The sequence below is a fragment of the Anoplolepis gracilipes genome, chromosome 13, assembly GCF_047496725.1.
Source record: "Anoplolepis gracilipes chromosome 13, ASM4749672v1, whole genome shotgun sequence".
NCBI lineage: Eukaryota > Metazoa > Arthropoda > Insecta > Hymenoptera > Formicidae > Anoplolepis > Anoplolepis gracilipes.
Window position 1 is genome coordinate 461,413 of NC_132982.1, and position 23,901 is coordinate 485,313.

Here is a 23,901-nt window from a genome sequence, read left to right on the forward strand (position 1 = left end):
TGGCGCATCGCCCCTACAGATTTTTAATTTTTTAAATTTTCTACTATAATTTTAATTCTTTTTTATATTTTTATATTTAAACATATAACTATTTTAATTTTGCAAATTTTCTATTACAATTTCTATTCTTTTTTAATTTTAAAACACACACACACACACACACTTTATATGTATACACATACACACTTTTTAAATAAAATTTATGTTAAACTTATATATATTTATTACTTATCCACCTTCATCATCTATCCCATCCTTCTTCCTCTGTATTAGATATAATTAGATAATAAGATAACATTTAACATTATAAAAAACTTAACATGCAAAAATTATCTTTTTTCTCGCGTACGCCTTAGCCTCCGTCTTATCGCGCCTCCGCTATCCTCCTTCCTCTCTATTCTTTCTCTCGCACCCCATAACACGCTCTCCTTCTCGCTATCCTTCTTCCTCTCTATTCTTTTCTCTCGCACCCATATCTCCATTTCCTACCATCATGCTCTCCTTTTCTTACCATCATGCCCTCCTTTTCCTATCATCATGCACTCTCTTGTCATACACATACAGCGCTTTCCTTCTCACACCACGTCATACTCTCCTTGTCCTACGCTATATAGAACGCCTATATCACCGTCTCCCTCTAACGCGTTGCGAACGCCTATAGCACCTTCTCCCTCTACCGCGTTGCGAACGTCTATCGCACCTTCTCCCTCTACCGCGTTGCGAACGTCTATCGCACCGTCTCCCTCTACCACGTTGCGAACGTAATTATTTATTGCAAATATACATTATGGATAAACAGAGTGGGGTGATTATTTTATCTATAACAGTTGACATTCCTCTCTCACCATCAGACCTCCGCAGTCAGTCGGAGAGGACACTCCCTCCACGTGCGGAACCATATGTATGCCTTCCCCCCTCCCCCTCTCAATCAGGGGGGTGTTTGGTACCAACCTTTCCCCCTCAATCTGGGGGGGACATTTGGTACCTCCCCCTTCCCCTCAGTCTAGGGGGACATTTGGCCTCCTCCCCGGTCAGTACGGGAGGCGAGGTACCTCGCCTCGTCTCCTCCCCGCTTACCTCACCCCCCTCAGATCCCAGGATTAGAACTCTCTTATCCTATCTACTTATATATTTGAATATTATATATTTATATATATGTAAAGTTTATATAATATTTGTTATATTTTTACAATACATTATTTTTATGTATCCAAGAATTGCGTGAACTATCGAATCCCAACCATTTCACAAAAACTTCATCACCCCTCTTCCTCAATATCTTTTCCACAAGATATATAACGGGATTAGCAACGCGTTGTAGTTCGTATTCGTAAAATTAACCGGCGACGGGATTTCCGCGCGAAACTTTTAATATATATCTCACGGAATTAGTTTTCTGTATCTTAACAATTTCAAACACTTTGGTGGTCCAATTTAGTGTGTAGCCTTTTTGGGAGCGCCTCATTTGACCAAGTTGTTATTGACCACAGAAACTTTTGACCACGTTGCATTTGACCACGTTACGATTGACCACGCGTTGCATTTTACCACGTTGCGATTGACCACGCGTCGCAATTGACCACGTTGCAATTGACCACGTTGCGATTGACCACGCGTCGTATTTGACCACGTTGCGATTGACCACGTTGCGATTGACCACGTGTTGCGATTGACCACGTCGCAATTGACCACGTTGCGATTGACCACATTACTATTGACCACGTTGCATTTGACCACATAGCTTTTGACCGCGTTGCGATTGACCACGCGTCGTATTTGACCACGTTGCGATTGACCACGTTGCGATTGACCACGTGTTGCGATTGACCACGTCGCAATTGACCACGTTGCGATTGACCACATTACTATTGACCACGTTGCATTTGACCACATAGCTTTTGACCGCGTTGCGATTGACCACGCGTCGTATTTGACCACGTTGCGATTGACCACGTGTTGCGATTGACCACGTCGCAATTGACCACGTTGCGATTGACCACGTTGCGATTGACCACGTTGCGATTGACCACGTTACTATTGACCACGTTGCATTTGACCACGTAGCTTTTGACCACGTTGCGATTGACCACGCGTCGTATTTGACCACGTTGCGATTGACCACGTGTTGCGATTGACCACGTCGCAATTGACCACGTTGCGATTGACTACGTTGCTATTGACCACGTTACGATTGACCATGCGTCGCATTTGACCACGTCGCGATTGACCACGCGTTGCAATTGACCACGTTGCAATTGACCACGTTGCGATTGACCACGTTGCGATTGACCACGTTGCGATTGACCACGTGTTGCGATTGACCACGTCGCAATTGACCACGTTGCGATTGACTACGTTGCTATTGACCACGTTACGATTGACCATGCGTCGCATTTGACCACGTCGCGATTGACCACGCGTTGCAATTGACCACGTTGCAATTGACCACGTTGCATTTGACCACGTTACAATTGACCGTGCGTCGCATTTGACCACGTCGCGATTGACCACGCGTTGCCATTGACCACGTTGCGATTGACTACGTTGCTATTGACCACGTTACAATTGATTACGTTGCATTTGACCACGTTACGATTGACCATGCGTCGCATTTGACCACGTTGCATTTGACCACGTCGCGATTGACCACGTTGAGATTGACAACGTTGCATTTGACCACGCATCGCATTTGACCACGTCGCGATTGACCACGTTGCAATTGACCACGCGTCGTATTTGACCACGTTGCGATTGACCACGTGTTGAGATTGACCACGTCGCAATTGACCACGTTGCGATTGACCACGTTGCGATTGACCACGTTGCGATTGACCACGTGTTGCGATTGACCACGTCGCAATTGACCACGTTGCGATTGACTACATTGCTATTGACCACGTTACGATTGACCATGCGTCGCATTTGACCACGTCGCGATTGACCACGCGTTGCAATTGACCACGTTGCAATTGACCACGTTGCATTTGACCACGTTACAATTGACCGTGCGTCGCATTTGACCACGTCGCGATTGACCACGCGTTGCCATTGACCACGTTGCGATTGACTACGTTGCTATTGACCACGTTACAATTGATTACGTTGCATTTGACCACGTTACGATTGACCATGCGTCGCATTTGACCACGTCGCGATTGACCACGCGTTGCAATTGACCACGTTGCAATTGACCACGTTGCGTTTGACCACGCGTCGCATTTCACCATGTCGCGATTGACCACGTTGCATTTGACCACGCCTCGCATTTGACCACGTCGTATTTGGCCACGTCACGATTGACCACGTTGCGATTGACCACGCGTCGCATTTGACCACGTCGCATTTAACCACGTTGCATTTGACCACGTCGCATTTGACCACGTCGCGATTGACCACGCGTTGCCATTGACCACGTTGCGATTGACTACGTTGCTATTGACCACGTTACAATTGATTACGTTGCTATTGACCACGTTACGATTGACCATGCGTCGTATTTGACCACCTCGCGATTGACCACGCGTTGCAATTGACCACGTTGCAATTGACCACGTTGCAATTGACCACGTTGCATTTGACCACGTTACGATTGACCATGCGTCGCATTTGACCACGTCGCGATTGACCACGCGTTGCAATTGACCACGTTGCAATTGACCACGTTGCATTTGACCACGTTACAATTGACCATGCGTCGCATTTTGACCACGTCGCGATTGACCACGCGTTGCAATTGACCACGTTGCAATTGACAACGTTGCAATTGACAACGTTGCAATTGACAACGTTGCAATTGACCACGTTGCATTTGACCACGTTACAATTGACCATGCGTCGCATTTTGACCACGTCGCGATTGACCACGCGTTGCCATTGACCACGTTGCAATTGACTACGTTGTTATTGACCACGTTACAATTGATTTCGTTGCATTTGACCACGTTACGATTGACCATGCGTCGCATTTGACCACGTTGCGATTGACCACGCGTTGCAATTGACCACGTCGCAATTGACCACGTGTTGCGATTGACCACGTCGCGATTGACCACGCGTTGCAATTGACCACGTTGCAATTGACCACGTTGCATTTGACCACGTTACGATTGACCATGCGTCGCATTTGACCACGCGTTGCAATTGATCACGCATCGCATTTGACCATGTTACGATTGACCATGCGTCGTATTTGACCACGTCGCGATTCACAACGCGTTGCAATTGACTACGTTGCTATTGACCACGTTACAATTGATTACGTTGCATTTGACCACGTTAGGATTGACCATGCGTCGCATTTGACCACGTCACAATTGACCACGTCGTGATTGACCACGTTGTGATTGACCACGTTGCATTTAACCACGTTGCGTTTGACCACGTCGCGATTAACCACGTTGCGATTGTCCACGATTAGTGCGGTGAGAGGAACGCTCTGCATTGACAACCTGAAGTCACACACATAGGCCGGTATTCATAGTCCGTTCTTATATATAAGATCATTTTAAGATATGTTTTTAGTTGACTTAAGACTACGTTCAACCAATCAGATGGCCGAATAGAATTTTAAGACTTTACTTAAGACGAGCTTGAATATAAGAACGGACTATGAATACCGGCCATAGTGCGCGCTTCGTTTAATGCGTGTGATTTTTTTCGTCTTAACACCTTATACTACCTGTAACATTTTTTGCTCAGTTTAACCTACTCTACCTGTACCTGACGGGTGGTTCGCGAATTATGGGACACCCTGTATACGCAGGGTATCTTACACACAACACGCGACATCATCATCATTTTACTATTACTGAAAAAACAAAATAATACTTTTCGGTGCAGTATCATATGTCACGTGTCACATCTCCGTCACTCGCCGCTCCCGTGCGGTTACCGCTTCTCACGTGCCAAGACAATTTTGTTTATTACTTTTAATAATTATTGCGAATTTTCTTCTCAGTTTAACATACTTTATCTGCTAACGAGCGGTTAAACGCGAACCACTACGGACACCCTATATACAGAGTGTCCGATTACTGATTGTGAGTAGAGTCCTATATAACAGAGAAGCGACATCGATCCCCCACCACCACCTCCAGCACCGCCATATTGTGCTCGCTCCAGAACTTTAATAAACACATACTCCGTTTATATGAGGTTATAAACGTGTTACAGTTTTTTTATTAAATATATCTGATAATCTCTCTCTTTCTCTCTCTCTCTCTCTCTCTCTCTCTCTCTCTCTCTCTCTCTCTCTCTCTCTCTCTCCCCCTCTCTCAAATAATAATAACAATTAAAAATGTTACGCAAAAATATAAGTGTATAAATGTATTGCATATGCAATCATTTTAATTATATTGAATATATATATAATCTTAATCCTTAACCTTCCCGAACAAGACAACCAAAAACTTCGCACACTCGTACCATCTCTTTATATTTATTATATTAATTTTTATATATTTAGAGACTGAAAGTTAAAAAATAAACGATATAAATTAAATATATATTATACATTAAATACATATATATTATATGATGTCTATTTCTAATGACAATTACAATATTATATCTAACCTAAACACTGACTAAACACATGCTGCATGCTGCATAAGTTTATCTTCACTTTGGGGCTCAATATGGCTGCTTCAATTAGGTGGGGGTATCACCAATCAGAAATCGCGACGCCGATGTCGCTTCTCTGTTTATATAGGACTCTAATTGTGAGTAAAAACGAAATGTGATGGTAGATTCCGTCAAATCGAAGTGTGTTATACGTCCACTTGTCTGACGTTGCTAAAATACTCCAGTATGTTATGTTAACAAAGATTTTTTATCCAAAGTTATATCGTGGAAAAGAACAACATCCCATAAACTTTATGCCTAGGGTCATCAGCAACGATTAACCAATCAGAAAGTCTCGTTTTAAACTGGCCAATTGACGACGTGGTCAATAGATTCCCACCCCAAATATTTGATACAAAAAATACAAAATATAGTCGGACCATAGACTTTTATAGACAGAGCCGTTAGGCCCTATTTAGGGCGAGAGGGGCTCTGATGATACGGGAAGAGAGCATCGGTGCCAACTCGGTTTATTTCGTTAAGACTCGATAATGTTCGGCCAATATCTAACCTAACATATATGTTGTGTTAAACATGGTGTTAAATAGTAGTGTGAAGAACATACTAACATCGAAGTTTAGAGATATAAAAATGAGTTTTGTGTTGTGTATAAATGTAAAAATCGCAAACACAAAAATAAATAAAATGTTGAACAAGTAGAGATGGAACGTGTTCTAAATAGGAACATTTCATTTCATTTGTAAGTAAAATATTTTAAATGTAGATTATGTAAATTAAGTATTTGCAAATAAATTGATGTAGTTAATTTAATATACTTATATAATAAATATAATTTATATATGAAAATATATATATATATTATTTTAGTCCCTATTTCCATGAAAACAAACGTGGTATACAAAATTAATTGTCTAAATTGCGACGCTTCTTATGTTGGTCAAACAGGCAGAAAGTTGAATACTAGGATAAAAGAACATAAGACCAACATAATGAAGCCCAATAACAACAAATCAGTGTTCACTGACCACCGCCTAACATACAATCATGACTTTGACTGGGACAATGCACAAATACTAGACAATGAGCCCTATTACACAAAAAGACTGATATCTGAAATGTTATATATCAAACGACAAATAAACAGCATAAATCTACAAACAGATATAGAATGTTTGCCAGCTATTTACGATGATATAATAAACAAACTGCCTAAGATTTAATGTCACCTATCTAACTCTTTCCATCTTAAATGTATTTTTCACCCTTGAGCTCATTACCATCTGTACCATCGGCATAACCACACGTTAAACATCAGTTGCGCGATATATATACCATAGATTCAACAACACACAAACGGAATGCATATCCTGTAAGCTTTTTCTGAGTCACCACCATTATACACAAACTAGCGGTAAATAACTTTATTACAAACAGGTATTTATTATACTCATTTTATTAATACAGACTTAACCCCTCAATCTAACTGCATACCTCCCTCGGTCTGGAAACCTCGGAGAATTGCCTTGCGGGATTATTATGCAAGCCGTACAATAAAAGAGCCGAACAAGTTGGATCGTTTTATATATATGTAATTTATACAACTAACATGCGACAAATATGTACAGCGGTTCTAAGGCATTGATCCATTTAATCATGCGAATACGATCACGATTTTTAGTTCATACATTGCTTACGCCTTTATTATGCGATGTTTTCTCATTAATTTCATTTTTATCTATTTGTAATTCACTTATTTATTTTATTTTATTTTATATATTATGCTGAAAAGGATTCAAAACATGAATCGAAACGTTCAGATTTTTATTATAATTTCCGTCATTTTATAGAATGTTACTAATGTACTTAATGTCAATATACCTGCGACACATCACCTATATAAAAAACTTATAATTTTGATTCACATCTCCTCGCTCCTATTGCCTCTTTCTTACGTACTTATTTATATTATTTTAGGTTTCCTCAAAATATGGAGATGCGCAAGAAATGGCTCGAAGCCTTACATTTGCAAAATTATGAGCCAAAAAAATCTGCTGCAGTTTGTTCCGTTCATTTTAGAGAAACGAATTATCAACTTGATCATAAATATTGCAAATTAAAAAAAGTTGCTGTTCCACATGTATATATACATATATAATGATATTTATATAATATTTTATTTCTTAAATGTAACAATTATAAAGCCCATATCAGACTACGCATTAAAAATTGAAGAGTAAAGATTAAAGATTAGAATTTGACAAATCAGAACAAAATTTCTTTGTCCTAATTGGTCAAATTTTAATCTTCAATCCTAAATTTAAATCTTCAATGCATAGTCTGATACAGGCTAAAGAAATATTATGCTAACTTGTCTTCTTCAGTTACTTGAAATAGAAATGCAATCTGAATATACAATTCACACAAATGTAGATAAACCTCCAATTCAGACAAATTTAGATAAGCCTCCGATTCAGAAAAATTTACATGAGCCTCCAATTAAGACAAATTCAGATGTGCCTTCAATTCAGATAGATTCAGATGATCCAGTACTTCAGACAGATTCAAATAATCCTCCTCTGCAGAGAGTTTCGAGTGATTTAGATCATCAAAATACTTTTATTGAAGAAAATAACACTGGTTAGTATAAATAAAAAATAAATATATAAATAAATATATCTGCTTATGCTATAAAATAAATAATACTACTATAATGAATATTGTATATCGTTACAGGTAATACTAATAAAATGGTGCGTCGTTCTACTAGTATATCTCCTGACAGAATCATGAATTCACCAATAAATACTAAAATTCGAAAAATGTACAAAGATAACATTAAACATTTAAAAAGAAAACTATCTATAAGTCATTATGAGCGTAAAAAACACGGCTGAAATTATCTACACTAAAGAATGTATTAAAGGATCTGCAGAAACAGAATCTACTAACAGCAGAAGACAGCGATATTTTACAACATTTAGATGCAGGTATCAAAGAATTAATAAAGCGTGAAATAAGGAAACGGAAAAAATTGCCTGTATCTAGAGTGTATAAGCCTTGCTTGCGACAGTTTGCATTATCTCTTCATTATTACTCTCCAAAAGCATATAATTATGTTCGGTATAAATTTTATAACGCATTGCCACATCCAAAAACATTAGCCAGATGGTATCGTTCAGTTGATGGAGAACCTGGTATTAATACTGAGGCTATAGAGGCTATTAAACGACGCGCATATTCAGTTTCTTATAGATTAGTAGGTGCGCTAATGTTTGACGAAATGGCAATACGGCAGCATGTCGACTATTGTAAAGATAAATTCGTTGGATATGTAGATTATGGTATGCATGTGGAATGTGATACGACAAAAATTGCCAAAGAAGCGTTAGTTTTTTGTGTTGTGTGCTTAAATCAAAATTGGAAATTACCTATTGCTTACTATCTGATAAACGGTATTACTACAAAACAAAAGCAAAATTTAACAATACAATGTTTAACTGCACTGTATGAAGCTGGCATGTTAATAGTATCAGTAACGTGTGATGGTTTGTCAAGTAACATTAAAATGTTTCAGAATCTTGGTTGTAGCTTAGACATAAAATCAAATAATTTCCAAACATGGTTCAAACATCCAACCGCAGACACCAAAGTCAATGTATTTCTTGATGCTTGCCATATGTTAAAGTTAATAAGAAACATTCTTGGCACTATAAAAGAACTTTTAGATAGTGCTGGAAATATAATAAAGTGGGAATATTTTGAAAAGTTACACCAATTACAAGAAAAAGAAGGTCTCCATCTTGGTAATAAATTGAGAACTAAACACATAGATTTTTATAAAAACAAGATGAAAGTCAAATTAGCGAGTCAATTATTAAGTACATCAGTTGCAAAAGCATTGGAATTTTGCAAAAATTTGTTACAATTACCACAATTTAAAGATTGCTCAGCAACTATAAAATTTACTTTTATTATTAATGATTTATTTGATATTTTCAATTGCAAAAATATAAGACAATGTGGTTTCAAAAAACCGATAAGTGTTGACAATAATGTAGAAATTTTTGAAAAAATTAAGAAATATAGAGAGTATATTAAAACATTAAAACTTATTAAAGAGCAGAAAAAAGTAAAAGTACTTAATTCGAAAGTTAAAACAGGTTTTCTCGGGTTTTTAATAAATATAGAAAGTTTACAAAATATGTACAAATTTAATTGCATTGATAATAACTTTTTAGAATATATTCCAACGTATAAAGTTAGTCAAGATCATTTAGAGTTATTATTTAGCAGTATACGTTCTCGTGGTGGATATAATAATAATCCTACTGTAAAACAATTTAAAGCTATTTTTAAAAAATTAATAACACACAGAAATACGAAACACAGCAAATGGTAACTGTATATCTCTAGAAAATATTCCAATATTACATACACCGTCAACGGATGATCCTGTTAATGTTATATATGCCACAATAAATGAAAATTTATATCAAAACTGGGTTAATGTTTTTGACACAAAAATTACTGATCACGATTACAGTTTAAATGTGCAATATCCGTTTTTTACTACGGAATATAAAAACGAAGTTATCACTTACATGGCTGGATATATATTAAAAAGACTTATGAAAACTTTACGTTGTTCTGAATGCATTGAAACATTAATAATGGAACCAAGTACAAATATTAATTGTAATTTAATAAATATTAAAAAGAGAGGGTTATTATTATATCCATCAGAGAGTCTTGTGTACGTATATAAACAAATTGAAAATAGTTTGATCACTTATATACATATACATAAGACACTTGATAAATTTAATATGAATAAGTTTATAAATGATATTTTGATATATTTCATAGATAAAAATATATTTTCGAAATTAAAAGACCATATTAACGATCAAAATTTTTTTATTAATCACTTTAATTACTTATTACGTGCCATTATACAATTATACACAAAAACAAGATTGACATATTATGTAAAAAAAGTAGAATTAAGTGATAGACATAAGTTTAATAAATTAATATTATTTAAAGGCCAATGAAAGTAATAAATATACATTTTACAATAAACATATATTTTATTTTATTTACTCTTTTATAAAAATTAAGTGCTAATATATATTAGAATAATAATATATATAACATATGTATATATATATATATATATATATATATATATATATATATATATATACAGAATATTTTATAAAATATTTATTTAATAATAATATATACAATAAAAGATATAAAAATATTTAAAATGTGATTGTATCAGTGGGTCTAAATTTTTTTCGTATTACAATTTTTTTACGTTATATTTTTCTTGATTAGAAAAACTATTTGATTTAAAAAAAATTACAAAAAAGATTTTATAGTATTTATTATCATGTACAATATTTGAAATGACGCAAATAAAACATTTAATATATTAATTATAAATATTTTGATTAATAAAGTTAAGTTGAGAATCAGTAATTATATATGGAAAGCCGAACACATCCGATCGGTTACGAAAATGGCCGACCTGGCACCGATGCCCCCTTTACCGCGATTATCAGATGCCCCTCGTAAAACGCTCTGTCTATAGAAGTCTATGAGTCGGACCTCTTATCCTACGACATTTTTGGTCCGGAATCTTCCCCTTAAACCTCTGATCCTACGGCAAAATTTGAGAGTGGAGGTATAATTCCCCTTTCGCAGTCGTAGCATGAGAGGATTTTTTTTCGTAGGATAAGAGGGTCGTAAGATAAGAGATCCGACTGTATGATGTTAGACTGAAATCACATGGTGCGGAATAGAAGTACGGAATAGAAAATGCGTCATAGAAACAGCCAATCAGAGCTTAAGGAGACATTGCGGCAAAGTTCTAATTGGCTGTTTCTATGACGCACTCTCTATTCCGTACTTCTATTCCGCATCATGTGATTTCAGCCTTAAAACAAGAACAAACGCGAGGTTAGGATATCTGTTATATCTGGAGTAGGCATAGCAAAACGTTATGTTAGAATATTTTTAATATTTAAATAATAAAGTATTATTTAATAAAATGTAGGAAATAATAAATTATTATTTAAATAAAAACGTTCTCTTACATAGCGTTCTTCTACAATACCTACTCTAGATACGACAGATATTCTAACCTCTGTTTTAATATCATGATTGAAATAATAGAAATATTCTAACAGAGCGTTTATCTAGACACCTACTCCAAGTGACAGATATCCTAACCTCGCGTTCGCCCTTGTTTTAATATATTTCGTGTTTTTAGTATTAAACATTTGAAAGCTCTTTACGGGATATTGCATCTTCTTACGATATGATAAGCAATCTGAGTTAACATACACGAGTATTTTAGCAACGTGAGACAAGTGGATGTATGTGTAAGACACAAGTAATTAAAAGTAAATATTGTTTATGTTATAATGTTTTATAGTGTCTAGGTAATAATAAAGGGTATTTAACATAAGTTTAATAATTTTTTAATTAATCAACATTTTTCTATTTACAGAATTTTCTCTAGAAATAATGTATGCTGTGCAACATACATATCAGTGCTGGGATAATACGGTGTAAGTACGTTAGGAAATATTTTTATTTTGTTATTTTATGGTTTGTTGAATCTAAAATAAGCCTGAATTACTATGACAGTTGTACGGGTAAGATTTCAGTTATACAGAGAAAGAGAAGACATATCTTGTCTTCACGCTGCTTATTAATATTGTATCATTTTTATTTTTATTTTAGCATAAGACTGTGATAGATTTATAATAATCAGCAAACCAGATTCAAGATGCACCGAGTGTCAAGAGGGAATCCATTACAAACTATGAGAATCTGTTAAGCGAGAGCTTAATATTAAAGTCTCCGCTAATAGAATCTTGTTTTATGTAATGGAATGATCAACGGTCGGTCACTAATGCAGTGATTGTAAAATCAATAATGGTTTTGTATTATTAATATGTTAGAAAATTGTGTAACATTTGTAACTTTCACGATATGTAACTTTTTAGTTAGTGAATATATCAGTGAAGATTGTAATTTAGCACTATAGTCAAATGCAACGTTTTGTATATTTTCTGAATTAAAATATCTAATAATTTGTTATTTTTAACTGATTTATTAAATTTACTATATTTATCTTGAAGTATTTATTGATGGATACGTATTTTTTCACAAAATAATCCTGTGTATTAATATAATATTTAATTTTGTTAATAATATTGATATTATATTTGTATTAATTATACTTTGAGTTTTACATTTATATGTACTGTTTTACATAATGCATAATATTACTACTGTAAATGAGTATATCGGTTTGTTCAGCGACAGTACAAAATTATGTATAATAGCACATTATACTTCAGCTATTTTAACAACACCATTTTTTCCATAAAACGATTATTTTAGCGACACTCCAAAAGTAAATAAAGAAATTCTTCTTTTGAATAACCATGATTCATCGTATATACAATCAATCAAGATATATGTATATTTGTCTATCTTGTACATATGTATATCTTGATTGATTGTATATACGATGAATCATGGTTATTCAAAAGAAGAATTTCTTTATTTACTTTTGGAGTGTCGCTAAAATAATCGTTTTATGGAAAAAATGGTGTTGTTAAAATAGCTGAAGTATAATGTGCTATTATACATAATTTTGTACTGTCGCTGAACAAACCGATATACTCATTTACAGTAGTAATATTATGCATTATGTAAAACAGTACATATAAATGTAAAACTCAAAGTATAATTAATACAAATATAATATCAATATTATTAACAAAATTAAATATTATATTAATACACAGGATTATTTTGTGAAAAAATACGTATCCATCAATAAATACTTCAAGATAAATATAGTAAATTTAATAAATCAGTTAAAAATAACAAATTATTAGATATTTTAATTCAGAAAATATACAAAACGTTGCATTTGACTATAGTGCTAAATTACAATCTTCACTGATATATTCACTAACTAAAAAGTTACATATCGTGAAAGTTACAAATGTTACACAATTTTCTAACATATTAATAATACAAAACCATTATTGATTTTACAATCACTGCATTAGTGACCGACCGTTGATCATTCCATTACATAAAACAAGATTCTATTAGCGGAGACTTTAATATTAAGCTCTCGCTTAACAGATTCTCATAGTTTGTAATGGATTCCCTCTTGACACTCGGTGCATCTTGAATCTGGTTTGCTGATTATTATAAATCTATCACAGTCTTATGCTAAAATAAAAATAAAAATGATACAATATTAATAAGCAGCGTGAAGACAAGATATGTCTTCTCTTTCTCTGTATAACTGAAATCTTACCCGTACAACTGTCATAGTAATTCAGGCTTATTTTAGATTCAACAAACCATAAAATAACAAAATAAAAATATTTCCTAACGTACTTACACCGTATTATCCCAGCACTGATATGTATGTTGCACAGCATACATTATTTCTAGAGAAAATTCTGTAAATAGAAAAATGTTGATTAATTAAAAAATTATTAAACTTATGTTAAATACCCTTTATTATTACCTAGACACTATAAAACATTATAACATAAACAATATTTACTTTTAATTACTTGTGTCTTACACATACATCCACTTGTCTCACGTTGCTAAAATACTCGTGTATGTTAACTCAGATTGCTTATCATATCGTAAGAAGATGCAATATCCCGTAAAGAGCTTTCAAATGTTTAATACTAAAAACACGAAATATATTAAAACAAGGGCGAACGCGAGGTTAGGATATCTGTCACTTGGAGTAGGTGTCTAGATAAACGCTCTGTTAGAATATTTCTATTATTTCAATCATGATATTAAAACAGAGGTTAGAATATCTGTCGTATCTAGAGTAGGTATTGTAGAAGAACGCTATGTAAGAGAACGTTTTTATTTAAATAATAATTTATTATTTCCTACATTTTATTAAATAATACTTTATTATTTAAATATTAAAAATATTCTAACATAACGTTTTGCTATGCCTACTCCAGATATAACAGATATCCTAACCTCGCGTTTGTTCTTGTTTTAAGGCTGAAATCACATGATGCGGAATAGAAGTACGGAATAGAGAGTGCGTCATAGAAACAGCCAATTAGAACTTTGCCGCAATGTCTCCTTAAGCTCTGATTGGCTGTTTCTATGACGCATTTTCTATTCCGTACTTCTATTCCGCACCATGTGATTTCAGTCTAACATCATACAGTCGGATCTCTTATCTTACGACCCTCTTATCCTACGAAAAAAAATCCTCTCATGCTACGACTGCGAAAGGGGAATTATACCTCCACTCTCAAATTTTGCCGTAGGATCAGAGGTTTAAGGGGAAGATTCCGGACCAAAAATGTCGTAGGATAAGAGGTCCGACTCATAGACTTCTATAGACAGAGCGTTTTACGAGGGGCATCTGATAATCGCGGTAAAGGGGGCATCGGTGCCAGGTCGGCCATTTTCGTAACCGATCGGATGTGTTCGGCTTTCCATATATAATTACTGATTCTCAACTTAACTTTATTAATCAAAATATTTATAATTAATATATTAAATGTTTTATTTGCGTCATTTCAAATATTGTACATGATAATAAATACTATAAAATCTTTTTTGTAATTTTTTTTAAATCAAATAGTTTTTCTAATCAAGAAAAATATAACGTAAAAAAATTGTAATACGAAAAAAATTTAGACCCACTGATACAATCACATTTTAAATATTTTTATATCTTTTATTGTATATATTATTATTAAATAAATATTTTATAAAATATTCTGTATATATATATATATATATATATATATATATATATATATATATACATATGTTATATATATTATTATTCTAATATATATTAGCACTTAATTTTTATAAAAGAGTAAATAAAATAAAATATATGTTTATTGTAAAATGTATATTTATTACTTTCATTGGCCTTTAAATAATATTAATTTATTAAACTTATGTCTATCACTTAATTCTACTTTTTTTACATAATATGTCAATCTTGTTTTTGTGTATAATTGTATAATGGCACGTAATAAGTAATTAAAGTGATTAATAAAAAAATTTTGATCGTTAATATGGTCTTTTAATTTCGAAAATATATTTTTATCTATGAAATATATCAAAATATCATTTATAAACTTATTCATATTAAATTTATCAAGTGTCTTATGTATATGTATATAAGTGATCAAACTATTTTCAATTTGTTTATATACGTACACAAGACTCTCTGATGGATATAATAATAACCCTCTCTTTTTAATATTTATTAAATTACAATTAATATTTGTACTTGGTTCCATTATTAATGTTTCAATGCATTCAGAACAACGTAAAGTTTTCATAAGTCTTTTTAATATATATCCAGCCATGTAAGTGATAACTTCGTTTTTATATTCCGTAGTAAAAAACGGATATTGCACATTTAAACTGTAATCGTGATCAGTAATTTTTGTGTCAAAAACATTAACCCAGTTTTGATATAAATTTTCATTTATTGTGGCATATATAACATTAACAGGATCATCCGTTGACGGTGTATGTAATATTGGAATATTTTCTAGAGATATACAGTTACCATTTGCTGTGTTTCGTATTTCTGTGTGTTATTAATTTTTTAAAAATAGCTTTAAATTGTTTTACAGTAGGATTATTATTATATCCACCACGAGAACGTATACTGCTAAATAATAACTCTAAATGATCTTGACTAACTTTATACGTTGGAATATATTCTAAAAAGTTATTATCAATGCAATTAAATTTGTACATATTTTGTAAACTTTCTATATTTATTAAAAACCCGAGAAAACCTGTTTTAACTTTCGAATTAAGTACTTTTACTTTTTTCTGCTCTTTAATAAGTTTTAATGTTTTAATATACTCTCTATATTTCTTAATTTTTTCAAAAATTTCTACATTATTGTCAACACTTATCGGTTTTTTGAAACCACATTGTCTTATATTTTTGCAATTGAAAATATCAAATAAATCATTAATAATAAAAGTAAATTTTATAGTTGCTGAGCAATCTTTAAATTGTGGTAATTGTAACAAATTTTTGCAAAATTCCAATGCTTTTGCAACTGATGTACTTAATAATTGACTCGCTAATTTGACTTTCATCTTGTTTTTATAAAAATCTATGTGTTTAGTTCTCAATTTATTACCAAGATGGAGACCTTCTTTTTCTTGTAATTGGTGTAACTTTTCAAAATATTCCCACTTTATTATATTTCCAGCACTATCTAAAAGTTCTTTTATAGTGCCAAGAATGTTTCTTATTAACTTTAACATATGGCAAGCATCAAGAAATACATTGACTTTGGTGTCTGCGGTTGGATGTTTGAACCATGTTTGGAAATTATTTGATTTTATGTCTAAGCTACAACCAAGATTCTGAAACATTTTAATGTTACTTGACAAACCATCACACGTTACTGATACTATTAACATGCCAGTTCATACAGTGCAGTTAAACATTGTATTGTTAAATTTTGCTTTTGTTTTGTAGTAATACCGTTTATCAGATAGTAAGCAATAGGTAATTTCCAATTTTGATTTAAGCACACAACACAAAAAACTAACGCTTCTTTGGCAATTTTTGTCGTATCACATTCCACATGCATACCATAATCTACATATCCAACGAATTTATCTTTACAATAGTCGACATGCTGCCGTATTGCCATTTCGTCAAACATTAGCGCACCTACTAATCTATAAGAAACTGAATATGCGCGTCGTTTAATAGCCTCTATAGCCTCAGTATTAATACCAGGTTCTCCATCAACTGAACGATACCATCTGGCTAATGTTTTTGGATGTGGCAATGCGTTATAAAATTTATACCGAACATAATTATATGCTTTTGGAGAGTAATAATGAAGAGATAATGCAAACTGTCGCAAGCAAGGCTTATACACTCTAGATACAGGCAATTTTTTCCGTTTCCTTATTTCACGCTTTATTAATTCTTTGATACCTGCATCTAAATGTTGTAAAATATCGCTGTCTTCTGCTGTTAGTAGATTCTGTTTCTGCAGATCCTTTAATACATTCTTTAGTGTAGATAATTTCAGCCGTGTTTTTTACGCTCATAATGACTTATAGATAGTTTTCTTTTTAAATGTTTAATGTTATCTTTGTACATTTTTCGAATTTTAGTATTTATTGGTGAATTCATGATTCTGTCAGGAGATATACTAGTAGAACGACGCACCATTTTATTAGTATTACCTGTAACGATATACAATATTCATTATAGTAGTATTATTTATTTTATAGCATAAGCAGATATATTTATTTATATATTTATTTTTTATTTATACTAACCAGTGTTATTTTCTTCAATAAAAGTATTTTGATGATCTAAATCACTCGAAACTCTCTGCAGAGGAGGATTATTTGAATCTGTCTGAAGTACTGGATCATCTGAATCTATCTGAATTGAAGGCACATCTGAATTTGTCTTAATTGGAGGCTCATGTAAATTTTTCTGAATCGGAGGCTTATCTAAATTTGTCTGAATTGGAGGTTTATCTACATTTGTGTGAATTGTATATTCAGATTGCATTTCTATTTCAAGTAACTGAAGAAGACAAGTTAGCATAATATTTCTTTAGCCTGTATCAGACTATGCATTGAAGATTTAAATTTAGGATTGAAGATTAAAATTTGACCAATTAGGACAAAGAAATTTTGTTCTGATTTGTCAAATTCTAATCTTTAATCTTTACTCTTCAATTTTTAATGCGTAGTCTGATATGGGCTTTATAATTGTTACATTTAAGAAATAAAATATTATATAAATATCATTATATATGTATATATACATGTGGAACAGCAACTTTTTTTAATTTGCAATATTTATGATCAAGTTGATAATTCGTTTCTCTAAAATGAACGGAACAAACTGCAGCAGATTTTTTTGGCTCATAATTTTGCAAATGTAAGGCTTCGAGCCATTTCTTGCGCATCTCCATATTTTGAGGAAACCTAAAATAATATAAATAAGTACGTAAGAAAGAGGCAATAGGAGCGAGGAGATGTGAATCAAAATTATAAGTTTTTTATATAGGTGATGTGTCGCAGGTATATTGACATTAAGTACATTAGTAACATTCTATAAAATGACGGAAATTATAATAAAAATCTGAACGTTTCGATTCATGTTTTGAATCCTTTTCAGCATAATATATAAAATAAAATAAAATAAATAAGTGAATTACAAATAGATAAAAATGAAATTAATGAGAAAACATCGCATAATAAAGGCGTAAGCAATGTATGAACTAAAAATCGTGATCGTATTCGCATGATTAAATGGATCAATGCCTTAGAACCGCTGTACATATTTGTCGCATGTTAGTTGTATAAATTACATATATATAAAACGATCCAACTTGTTCGGCTCTTTTATTGTACGGCTTGCATAATAATCCCGCAAGGCAATTCTCCGAGGTTTCCAGACCGAGGGAGGTATGCAGTTAGATTGAGGGGTTAAGTCTGTATTAATAAAATGAGTATAATAAATACCTGTTTGTAATAAAGTTATTTACCGCTAGTTTGTGTATAATGGTGGTGACTCAGAAAAAGCTTACAGGATATGCATTCCGTTTGTGTGTTGTTGAATCTATGGTATATATATCGCGCAACTGATGTTTAACGTGTGGTTATGCCGATGGTACAGATGGTAATGAGCTCAAGGGTGAAAAATACATTTAAGATGGAAAGAGTTAGATAGGTGACATTAAATCTTAGGCAGTTTGTTTATTATATCATCGTAAATAGTTGGCAAACATTCTATATCTGTTTGTAGATTTATGCTGTTTATTTGTCGTTTGATATATAACATTTCAGATATCAGTCTTTTTGTGTAATAGGGCTCATTGTCTAGTATTTGTGCATTGTCCCAGTCAAAGTCATGATTGTATGTTAGGCGGTGGTCAGTGAACACTGATTTGTTGTTATTGGGCTTCATTATGTTGGTCTTATGTTCTTTTATCCTAGTATTCAACTTTCTGCCTGTTTGACCAACATAAGAAGCGTCGCAATTTAGACAATTAATTTTGTATACCACGTTTGTTTTCATGGAAATAGGGACTAAAATAATATATATATATATTTTCATATATAAATTATATTTATTATATAAGTATATTAAATTAACTACATCAATTTATTTGCAAATACTTAATTTACATAATCTACATTTAAAATATTTTACTTACAAATGAAATGAAATGTTCCTATTTAGAACACGTTCCATCTCTACTTGTTCAACATTTTATTTATTTTTGTGTTTGCGATTTTTACATTTATACACAACACAAAACTCATTTTTATATCTCTAAACTTCGATGTTAGTATGTTCTTCACACTACTATTTAACACCATGTTTAACACAACATATATGTTAGGTTAGATATTGGCCGAACATTATCGAGTCTTAACGAAATAAACCGAGTTGGCACCGATGCTCTCTTCCCGTATCATCAGAGCCCCTCTCGCCCTAAATAGGGCCTAACGGCTCTGTCTATAAAAGTCTATGGTCCGACTATATTTTGTATTTTTTGTATCAAATATTTGGGGTGGGAATCTATTGACCACGTCGTCAATTGGCCAGTTTAAAACGAGACTTTCTGATTGGTTAATCGTTGCTGATGACCCTAGGCATAAAGTTTATGGGATGTTGTTCTTTTCCACGATATAACTTTGGATAAAAAATCTTTGTTAACATAACATACTGGAGTATTTTAGCAACGTCAGACAAGTGGACGTATAACACACTTCGATTTGACGGAATCTACCATCACATTTCGTTTTTACTCACAATTAGAGTCCTATATAAACAGAGAAGCGACATCGGCGTCGCGATTTCTGATTGGTGATACCCCCACCTAATTGAAGCAGCCATATTGAGCCCCAAAGTGAAGATAAACTTATGCAGCATGCAGCATGTGTTTAGTCAGTGTTTAGGTTAGATATAATATTGTAATTGTCATTAGAAATAGACATCATATAATATATATGTATTTAATGTATAATATATATTTAATTTATATCGTTTATTTTTTAACTTTCAGTCTCTAAATATATAAAAATTAATATAATAAATATAAAGAGATGGTACGAGTGTGCGAAGTTTTTGGTTGTCTTGTTCGGGAAGGTTAAGGATTAAGATTATATATATATTCAATATAATTAAAATGATTGCATATGCAATACATTTATACACTTATATTTTTGCGTAACATTTTTAATTGTTATTATTATTTGAGAGAGGGGGAGAGAGAGAGAGAGAGAGAGAGAGAGAGAGAGAGAGAGAGAGAGAGAGAGAGAGAGAGAGAGAGAGAGAGAGAAAGAGAGAGATTATCAGATATATTTAATAAAAAAACTGTAACACGTTTATAACCTCATATAAACGGAGTATGTGTTTATTAAAGTTCTGGAGCGAGCACAATATGGCGGTGCTGGAGGTGGTGGTGGGGGATCGATGTCGCTTCTCTGTTATATAGGACTCTACTCACAATCAGTAATCGGACACTCTGTATATAGGGTGTCCGTAGTGGTTCGCGTTTAACCGCTCGTTAGCAGATAAAGTATGTTAAACTGAGAAGAAAATTCGCAATAATTATTAAAAGTAATAAACAAAATTGTCTTGGCACGTGAGAAGCGGTAACCGCACGGGAGCGGCGAGTGACGGAGATGTGACACGTGACATATGATACTGCACCGAAAAGTATTATTTTGTTTTTTCAGTAATAGTAAAATGATGATGATGTCGCGTGTTGTGTGTAAGATACCCTGCGTATACAGGGTGTCCCATAATTCGCGAACCACCCGTCAGGTACAGGTAGAGTAGGTTAAACTGAGCAAAAAATGTTACAGGTAGTATAAGGTGTTAAGACGAAAAAAATCACACGCATTAAACGAAGCGCGCACTATGGCCGGTATTCATAGTCCGTTCTTATATTCAAGCTCGTCTTAAGTAAAGTCTTAAAATTCTATTCGGCCATCTGATTGGTTGAACGTAGTCTTAAGTCAACTAAAAACATATCTTAAAATGATCTTATATATAAGAACGGACTATGAATACCGGCCTATGTGTGTGACTTCAGGTTGTCAATGCAGAGCGTTCCTCTCACCGCACTAATCGTGGACAATCGCAACGTGGTTAATCGCGACGTGGTCAAACGCAACGTGATTAAATGCAACGTGGTCAATCGCAACGTGGTCAATTGCAACGCGTGGTCAATCGCGAAGTGATCAAATGCGACGCATGGTCAATCGTAACATGGTCAAATGCAACGTAATCAATTGTAACATGGTCAATAGCAACGTAGTCAATCGCAACGTGGTCAATCGCAACGTGGTCAATCGCAACGTGTTCAAAAGCTACGTGGTCAAATGCAACGTGGTCAGTAGTGATATAATGAGGTTTCTAACTCGAGAGCTCGAGGGGGGTGCGGGGGCGGAGGGGACCCGCGGGCGCGGGGGGGGATGACGATCACGCAGGTCCGCGACGCGGTTTGTTGACGAAAGGTACGCGGGGAGGGGAGAGAGATCTGCGATACAGCTGTAGGTCCGCGACGCAGCCGGTAGACGAGGGGATTGCGGAGAGGGAAGAGAGGTCCGCGATGCAGCCGGTAGACGAGGGGATTGCGGAGAGGAGAGAGAGGTCCGCGGCGCGGCCGGTCGACGAGGGGTTTGCGGAGAGGGAAGAGAGGTCCGCGAGTAGGGAAATGGATAGAGAGAGACAGCGCGATAGGCGTTCGCAACGCGGTAGACGGAGACGCGTGGTATAGGATAGGATAAGGAGAGCGCTATGCGCATTGTACATAGCGTAGGACAATGAGAGCATGATGTGGTGGGAAAAGGAGAAGATTACAATAGGAAGATAGCGTGAGAGAGAAGGAATGAGGATGAGGGGAAAGGATAGCGGGACCGCGATAAGACGGAGGCTAAGGCGTACGCGAGAACGCAGATTAAATTTTTTTTTTATATTATTATATTATTATTATATATTATATTATTATTATATATTATATTATTATTATTATTACTAATTATATATATTAAATATAATCTAATCAATACTAAGTGGAGGAGGAAGAAGGATGAGATAGATAATGAAGGCGCAAAACATATACACATATTTATCATAAACAAAATATTTAATTATAAAAATGTGTATTTTTATACATATAGTGTGTGTGTGTGTATGTGTGTGTATGTGTGTGTATGTGTGTGTGTGTGTTTTAAAAAATATAGAAGATATAATATAAAAAATATTAAAAAATGTAAAATATAATATAATATATATAAAATATAAAATATGAAAAATCTAAAATTTAAAATTATAAAATATAAAATATAAAGAAAAAACTAAAAATAACTAAAAATAAGGCGGCAGGGTGACGGGGAACGCGCGACGGCTGCTTCTGTAACAGAAAAATGAACATTTATATTAGTACCTTAAAAATACACAAACTTTTGAGCGTATTATATAGAGATACTTACAATAGGGCTCCTCTCCGAACAATCTGTGGAGTATCCGAAATACGTTGACATTTTCTGCCTCCGCGTCTAAAAAAGCGGGAGCGGGGGCTGTAACAGAAAAGAAAAATAAACTTTTTTTTTTTATTAGTACCTTAAAAAATAAATATTTAAAATTTGAGCATATTTACGATAGGGTTTCTCTCCGAACAATCTGCGGAGACAGAAGATATCCGCGTCTAATTCGTGGGAGTAGGGATTATCGGCCCACAAATTTTCCCACTTCGCACACTCCTTGCGATAGGCCCGCACCCAGCGCACTTCCTGCATGTGCGCTATGCTGATGTACCCAGGGATCGGATCAACACCTATTTCGAAAATCTATTAAAAAAAAACATAAATATATTATAAATAAAAAAGCGTATAAAAATAATAAAAACTACTTACATTTCCAAATAGGACATCCAGTAGCGCCTGGAATAGGGCGCGGATCATATTTCGCGCTCTTCGGAGTGCACGGCGATGGTATCGGCGATATGGCACCCATTCAGGTACCCGTAGGTTGCGGTACCCCGTCTCAAACATCGCCTCAATAAACGCCATAACTTGTGACATTTTTTAAATCTTTATAAAAAGAACTGCACTTCACAAATCAACTCACTGGATCACAGTCAGATACTTTATGCTAGTTCTAACGAGAGCTAGGTAACGTCTCGGTAAAAAAATGGGTAGGGGATCTGCATGACATAAGAGTTAGCAACAAAT

The 23,901-nt window shown here is 33.9% G+C and overlaps 2 protein-coding genes and 3 long non-coding RNA genes across 7 annotated transcripts; 2 read left to right on the plus strand and 3 right to left on the minus strand.

Moving 5' to 3' along the window:
• The first annotated feature begins 6,186 nt into the window (after positions 1-6,186).
• LOC140672571 (uncharacterized) lies at positions 6,187-10,239 on the plus strand. Of its 2 annotated transcripts, none has more exons than XM_072904822.1 (6): positions 6,187-6,322; positions 6,451-7,017; positions 7,558-7,720; positions 7,965-8,220; positions 8,317-8,570; positions 9,158-10,239. In XM_072904822.1, the coding sequence occupies exons 3-5, from the start codon at positions 7,571-7,573 to the stop codon at positions 8,475-8,477; spliced, it is 567 nt and encodes a 188-aa protein (XP_072760923.1). In that variant the 5' UTR covers positions 6,187-6,322; positions 6,451-7,017; positions 7,558-7,570; the 3' UTR covers positions 8,478-8,570; positions 9,158-10,239. The 2 variants fall into 2 exon arrangements, with proteins under 2 accessions (XP_072760923.1, XP_072760924.1); XM_072904823.1 differs by having other exon boundaries at positions 6,451-6,994.
• Positions 10,240-11,555: 1,316 nt separating this feature from the next.
• LOC140672520 (uncharacterized) lies at positions 11,556-13,062 on the plus strand. Its single transcript, XR_012047908.1, has 3 exons — positions 11,556-11,996; positions 12,104-12,164; positions 12,340-13,062. It is a non-coding gene; the product is annotated as an uncharacterized lncRNA (long non-coding RNA).
• Positions 13,063-13,141: 79 nt separating this feature from the next.
• LOC140672567 (uncharacterized) lies at positions 13,142-14,638 on the minus strand. Its single transcript, XR_012047917.1, has 3 exons — positions 14,198-14,638; positions 14,030-14,090; positions 13,142-13,854 (listed from the first exon to the last, which is right to left on the minus strand). It is a non-coding gene; the product is annotated as an uncharacterized lncRNA (long non-coding RNA).
• Positions 14,639-15,952: 1,314 nt separating this feature from the next.
• On the minus strand, positions 15,953-19,336 carry LOC140672594 (uncharacterized). 2 transcript variants are annotated; one of them, XM_072904878.1, is made up of 5 exons: positions 19,197-19,336; positions 18,471-18,633; positions 17,971-18,226; positions 17,621-17,874; positions 15,953-17,034 (listed from the first exon to the last, which is right to left on the minus strand). In XM_072904878.1, the coding sequence occupies exons 2-4, from the start codon at positions 18,618-18,620 to the stop codon at positions 17,714-17,716; spliced, it is 567 nt and encodes a 188-aa protein (XP_072760979.1). In that variant the 5' UTR covers positions 18,621-18,633; positions 19,197-19,336; the 3' UTR covers positions 15,953-17,034; positions 17,621-17,713. The 2 variants fall into 2 exon arrangements, with proteins under 2 accessions (XP_072760979.1, XP_072760978.1); XM_072904877.1 differs by having other exon boundaries at positions 19,174-19,336.
• A 3,708-nt stretch (positions 19,337-23,044) lies between these two features.
• LOC140672265 (uncharacterized) lies at positions 23,045-23,428 on the minus strand. Its single transcript, XR_012047872.1, has 3 exons — positions 23,328-23,428; positions 23,161-23,247; positions 23,045-23,081 (listed from the first exon to the last, which is right to left on the minus strand). It is a non-coding gene; the product is annotated as an uncharacterized lncRNA (long non-coding RNA).
• Between the last annotated feature and the right edge of the window lie 473 nt (positions 23,429-23,901).